The sequence below is a fragment of the Dinoponera quadriceps genome, unplaced genomic scaffold, assembly GCF_001313825.1.
Source record: "Dinoponera quadriceps isolate SergipeBrazil2010 unplaced genomic scaffold, ASM131382v1 scaffold587, whole genome shotgun sequence".
NCBI lineage: Eukaryota > Metazoa > Arthropoda > Insecta > Hymenoptera > Formicidae > Dinoponera > Dinoponera quadriceps.
Window position 1 is genome coordinate 579,275 of NW_014554777.1, and position 6,943 is coordinate 586,217.

The following is a 6,943-nucleotide window of genomic DNA, read 5'->3' on the forward strand; positions in this document are numbered from 1 at the left end:
TGAGATTCTAAGAAAATAAAAACGTTTGTATGTGTATACATATGTTACAGTTTATCGGATAAATTACATGTGCGATTCGTTGTGCTTCTTCAGATGCCTCGTCAGACTGAAGGACTGCGAGAACATTTGGTTACACTGATTACATTTATACGTTTTTGTGCCGGCATGCAAATTCAAGTGCCGTTTCAAATGATTGGCCAGCTTGAACCTCTTCCCGCACAAACGACACTGGTGTTGCCTCAAAGTGCCGTGCGAGGCTTCGTGGCTTTTCAAGTGACCCGATTGCGCGAATCTTTTACCGCACAATTTGCACGCGAAGGGCTTCACTTTGGTGTGAATTCGCAAATGTTCGACTAGATTACCCTTCTGCACGAAACGTTTGTCACAATACTCGCACTTGTGCACCTTCGACGTCTTGTGTGTTCGTAAATGCATTTTTAAATTGTAATTGTGGCTGAACTGTTTATCACAAAATTCGCATTGCACCAAACCTTTCCCCGTGTGAAGTCTCTCGTGCGCCTTCAAATTCTTTAAGAGACAGAAACGTTTGTTGCAAGTGCTACATTCGAAGTCTTTACTCTGCGGAGTATTGTCACTTTTATTGTGAACCTTTATATGCTCCTCCAAGTACGACGGATACGAAAATATCTTGTCACACACCTTACACTGATGGACGTTGGTTTTAGTGTGCAATCTCATGTGCGCGTTAAGTTTGCTCTTTGACGCGTAAGCCTTGCCGCAGCTGAGGCACTTAAACGGTTGTTGGCCAGAGTGAGACAACTGATGAGCGAATAATTTCGATTTCTGCGAGAACTGTCTCGAACATACCTCACACCGATGCTTCTTCGTGTGAATATCTTCCGCGCTTTTCGCTTCAAGGGGTTCTTTATAATTGTCGTCGCTCGGGCATCCGTGATATCCGATCATGTGTTGCCGGTCTTTCTCGGACGCCTTTATAAATCTCAGGTTTTCCGCGATCGACACGTTATTCTCGGAATGCATCGTTACATTTTGCAAACGTTCCGAACTACTCTCTTGAACGCCATCCAGGTCGATATTCTCAGGAAAATTTAAGTTCTGCATTTCGTCGTTGTCATCCACGGTGGATCTTTGATAAGACAGATTCTGAATGGGATTATCCACGGAATGAATGGACCTCTCGTAACTGAGATTTTGCGGAATGTGATTCGAATTTTCGCAGATCTCGATGTTCTCGTTATCGCACGAAATATCAACATTATCCGTACCGTGCGTTATATTGTGACTGATCAATTGTCTCCTATTGGTAAAGGTGTGATTGCACAAGGAACAATGTAAGGCACAGGCAGCTCGACTGGAGCTCTCTTCGTTCAGTGGCATACTATGCGTCACATTTGACCTAACTAACGGAGATAATTGCGTGTTTGGAATACTGTCGTTGGCAAAATTCGAGCCAACATGACCAAAATTGAGATAGGGATTTTGCGACTCTACTATATGCATGTGCTGCATAGGTATGTTATCCTGAATAAAGGACAAGTGTAGTCGGCTGTGAGCACAGAGTTCTTGATAATTCATGAATACAGCGCCACACTCTATGCACTTCAACGTCTTGTGAGAATTCTGTACTGGGACAAATCCTTGATTCTGCTGATTCTGGTAAAGTTTGCAGCCAGAGACAGTAGTGTATGACGTTAGTCCAGATACCTGTTTGAATAGTATATTTGTTTATAATAGGATTTATGATTCCACCTACAAGATGTCTAAAACTTTTCTGTTCAGTTCTGTCCGCTCTACTTATACATCACTGATATCAAGAAAGGTTTCAGACATCTTGTATATATTGTTTATATACATATTATCGCAATAAATTTACATCGGTACCTTTAATGCTGCTTGTCTCAAAGCCCTATCCGCTGCACGACATTGTTCTCTGTATAAGAGAGCCGACTCTGCTCTGGTGACACAACGATCACACATTTTTTCAGGCAAGCCATCTCCTTGCCAGACCTTCGAGCATTGAAACATCCACAAATTCAGTATTTCATCTCGAAAGTTTAAATCTACATATCGTATCACAAGTAAAAGGTGTATCATTTACCTCCAAGCACGAGAGGGATCGTAATTTGGCGGCGAGAGATGAACCGGCGGGTCCCATGAACAAACATACCATCTTGTCGCCGTCTTCTCTCAAGCACGTGCGACACAATTTACTGATATTCTCGCTATCGATTTCCTTTGTAACTATAAACATTCTTCCGCTGTTCTCTAAATTCTCGTTATAACGGAAAATATCGTGCGACTCGCGTATGACAGTGAGCTTCGGTATTGCACCGGTGGATCATGTTCTTATTTTGACGTTTCCAGAACGCTACGCGGCTCGTCATATTTCTTTCGTTCCACATGGTTCTGCACGGTCGGCGTGAGATGTCGCCACCATGTCGATGGAAAAGAGCGCAGAGCAAAGTAGGAAACGGCGCCATTTCGTGCGTTAGTTTCGGTTGGTGCGTGTTTGAACGTGTAACGGGCCGCCGGTGGTCTCGTTGAATCGGTGAAATGAGCGGGAAGCTTATCGGATTAACGCTCGCATTGATACACTCGCCTGCGTTTTATCGCGACCGCGACTTGAAACAACGCGTACGCGCGTTACGGGCGCATTAATTCGCAAATATTCGCCGGTGTCGACGCGCCTGGGATATCGACTCGCTCGCAGGGGCTTTCACCGGCTTTCATTACCAAGGTAAATTGTTTTCTTTTAATCTCGTATTGATAATTTGATGTTTGGCGAACGCGCCGGAACGTCCCGGCGCAGCACACAGCGCGCGATCGAACATAATCTGTATTCCTCACTTTACTCGCACTCCGCACGCCACTACAAACTAAATCCAAACTAATTATCTCCGTTCTAAAATAGAAAATTCCCAAGGGACTTCATCCTACAAGACGCCTACATCCTCTCGGACAATACGCATTTGTACAGAGATGGAATTCGAGATCGAGATATTACTTTGGCTGAAGTATTATTATTTGAGTGAGTCGGAAAATATATCATGTTTAAAGTAATATTTTATCTCGAGCGAACTCGTATATTATTTTCTTCGTTAATAACCGAGGCAGAATATAATATCAAGAAACGACGTTGTCGACGCTTGCCGAATAAAATGGCGCGCGGAAAAAGTAATATTTGCGCTCGAATGTGCCATTTATAGATAGACATTTCATTTCATCCGACATGATTTACTGTGGTTTAAGCATGGCTTGATAACTGCTGACTACATTGAGCCCGTTAATGAAATCAGCTGATAATATTGACAGAATACTAATTGGATAAATAACGTTATCACCGAAATACACGTACTTGACTAGGTTATGTAGCGGCGTTGAAAAACGCGTCGTTGAAATTTATTCCAAACAACGATCACACAGTCCTGTCGCATGCTTCGTAATTATGACTCGTCGTTTCTTATTTAATTTTAACGTTACTAGTCACAGGAAGCGCGCTACTGCGTCAAAATTCGTGTAATCTCATGCTGTCATCCTTTCTACGGGTACTCGAGTACTTTTCGCAATGATTTGAAAACCACTTACCAATTATTAATTACCAAATGCACCACTGTAAATCTTTGCAAATACTACTACTAATCAAGACGACCTAACATGGAAAAAAAATCTGGTTACATTAATCAGAAAGGGAACAATCAAATGCGTTCTGGTTGAAGAGAACAAAATTTCTGGTTTTTCTGGCCGAAATATGATTCTTATAACCAGAAATTCTATTTTCTTCAATCAAAATGCATCTGGTTATTCCCTTTCTAGTCAATACAATCAAACATTTTTTCCGTGTAAATGATGATTACATCTGCTAAATAATATATGTACGAATTTTTAATTCCTTAATAATTATATAATATAAATATAGAAAAAGAATATATATATATATATTGAGAAATATTTCAAAAAGAAAAATCTATTAAAAAATTTCAAATAGTAGGGGCTTTTATATATATATATATATATATAATCAAATACTTTTTGGGTGTCCCACTTTTAGGTTCTAATAGGGAAGATACAAGAAATTAGAACGACGAAACTATAATCGGCACATCGTGTTTGTTTACCGGGAAACAAATTCGTTGTTAATAACTCGAGCAAGTACAAGCCTAGCGAAATGGCGCTTTAATAATGCGCGCATCAATTTTTGGTAAAAGCGCTCGTGAATAATAGATTCGACAACTTCGCATCAATGATCCGAAAGTCTCGTGGTAAATATTTGCATTCAGCCGATGTAACGCGCACGCTGTAAATGTATTTACCGAATTTTCCGCTAAATTAATTTATCCTCGCTAATACGAATTTTCTGTTCTAATTCGCAAAACAGAATTCGTATGTATGTAAATGCGTAACGCAAGATGATTACAAATATACATAAGCGCGTTCTTAAAAAAATATGCTAATAAAAAAAATACAAATAAAATATGATGAGTCGCAAAATCGAAAATCCATATAAAAAATCCATATTAAATTTGTTATGAGGAAAACCGGTGAGTTATATAAGAATTAGTATTGTAAAACTTTAGCATGCGGATTTTTTATCAAAAAATTCGCGAAAAATGAAAAATACATACACTGCGACGCGAATTTCTGGCATAAAATATATGGGAAAATTATACTATTGCAAATTGGAAAAAACATCAGTTTAACATATTGAAGAGTTGCAACGAAAGAATGAAATTTATCTGTTTGATTTTGATCGACGCGTAAAACTAAAAATATATTATTTATAATTTAATCGTTTCTCCCATTTAAACTGCCAATACGAATATGACGAGTTTTTCTATCTGCAGAACACTTCGATCTTAGTTCGAACGTGGCATCTCTAAGCAAATTTCGAAGACGTGATAAAATTCCGATAACTTTCGGATTGATTTATTACACAGGTGCATCAGGGTGTACCGCAAAAGAGAGCATATCGTAAAAATCTTACTGATATATACAGTATGTACAAAAAGAAACAAAAATAACAAGAAATGAATAGATGTGCAGTTTTCTTGATAAAAGCAAATGAAAATTTTCCGAATAACAACTATGAAAAATGCCGTCTCCGAGACAGTACGCAAACAATCGTTGAAAGCACTGCACTCCTAGGTTTAATTAACGAAAAGTATTTTCTTCGCATTGCCGTTCTGTTGAAATCTAACAGATTGCACGCTTAACCCACCTTGAACGGAGTTCACCGTGAAAATACGGAAATACATCGGAGATACTCTCAAACGGGGATACCGTTGATGACGATTCGAGGGAAAAAAATTCCTCGAGAGTTCTTTATTCCTGTCGTGATGATAGAGATTGAATTCCCTCGCTTCTCGAGGCGGCTCTCCGCGGATCCATACGTCTTCCGCGAAAGATTCGATCTCTCGGGCGTGCGTACCTATATGCGTGAGTGCGTGCGTGTGCATACTGCTGTATAGCCGAGCCGTGATTTAGACGGACGGATAAGAGAACGAGGGAAATTTCCTGTACGAGCATTCTCGAACGAGTTTTCCGACAAACTCGATCGCTCTGAAGGACAGGAAAACTTGCGCGTGTTTGTGCCATTATCCGCGAACGCGGATTATTGCGGACACGTTCGAGCGCGTGACGTGACGAACGCGCGTCGCGTTCCCTCCTCTCCAACCTCTCTACCTTTTAATAACAGTTTTTCGATAGAGATATTCTTCTTTCTCTGGCAAAGATATGAGATAGATATTTTCCTACGGATCCGATAGCTCATATACGAAGTAATAGCATTATTAAATTATCTGGAAGTGGCGATGTATAGACGAGTAGTTACGAAGTAGTTAAGGCGCGGATAATAAGGGTAATGCCAATTGTCGAGGAATTACCACAGCTATCAGTTGCAACGCCTTGTTATACTATTTGTCTATTACCGTAACTTCTCTCAAAACGAAATCCAACAGCTCGGTCATTATTCGACTGTTTTGAAGTCACTTCGGGTAACTCGATATCTATTTTTGGAGTATGTGGGCGATCTGTTTCTCGTGTCGACAAACGCGCTTTTTTTTGCGGCGCTATTCAGTTTCGTACCGAATTATTATAGAGGGTTCTCAACGTGAGAGGAGAGTCGGAATTATTTTTGCAAAATAATATTTTTCACCCAATTCATTATTAATCAACGATCTTTGTTAAATTTATCATATTACTTTCGTTCATCGGTAATAAACGCGTGTTTATAGAGTTAAATTCGCGAAATAAATGATATCGTAATATTTACGTTTACTCCGACCGCACGACGTTGAAGAACTAATTTCTAGGTTTTGTTTTATTTTTGTCAGTTAATAGTGAGTTAATGTGTTAGTTTGCAACTTTCCGGCAAACAACCGGTTAACAAAATTTCCGACTAATTGAAACTTTCAGTTCCACCTGCCCTTTCAAAAGTTTGTCACGGTGTGAATGAAGTGGACGAGGAGAAGGACGGCACGGAACGAGGACGCAGCCCTACGTGGCTCTGTCGAACATCGCTAGCGTATAATTTTAATGGATCGTATAATGTTGCCGGTTCTCTAGAGACATTCGTGGTAATGCGTCCTATATTTTGGCATTCCCCTCGATAGACTTCCGTGTGACAACTTTTGAATTGTTCTTTCACTGTATACGTATGTAAGCGTGCGTATACAGCTACACACACACACACACACATATGTAAACACACCATCTACTTGTTACTCAAATACGTACTCCACGAAATTGTTTCCTTCGTGGCCTTAAGCGCCACGTTATAATGTGTCTTATATGTCGGTCACAATGCCATTTTATCGCCCTAAAGCCCTTGGAATTAATTTACTAATGTAGGATGATATAATCCCGTGATCTTTATAGCATGCTTTATATGACTTACGATCGAAAGCTCTGTTTAAAATGTAGGATAGAAGCATAAAAGAATAAGGTTAAAGGTCCCGAGAATAAA

The 6,943-nt window shown here is 39.9% G+C and overlaps 1 protein-coding gene across 1 annotated transcript; it reads right to left on the reverse strand.

The window, feature by feature from the left end:
* Window positions 1-8: 8 nt before the first annotated feature.
* Window positions 9-2,343, reverse strand: LOC106741768 (zinc finger protein 83-like). The gene is made up of 3 exons (XM_014614074.1): window positions 2,081-2,343; window positions 1,864-1,989; window positions 9-1,686 (listed from the first exon to the last, which is right to left on the reverse strand). The coding sequence occupies exons 1-3, from the start codon at window positions 2,231-2,233 to the stop codon at window positions 64-66; spliced, it is 1,902 nt and encodes a 633-aa protein (XP_014469560.1). The 5' UTR covers window positions 2,234-2,343; the 3' UTR covers window positions 9-63.
* Window positions 2,344-6,943: the final 4,600 nt, after the last annotated feature.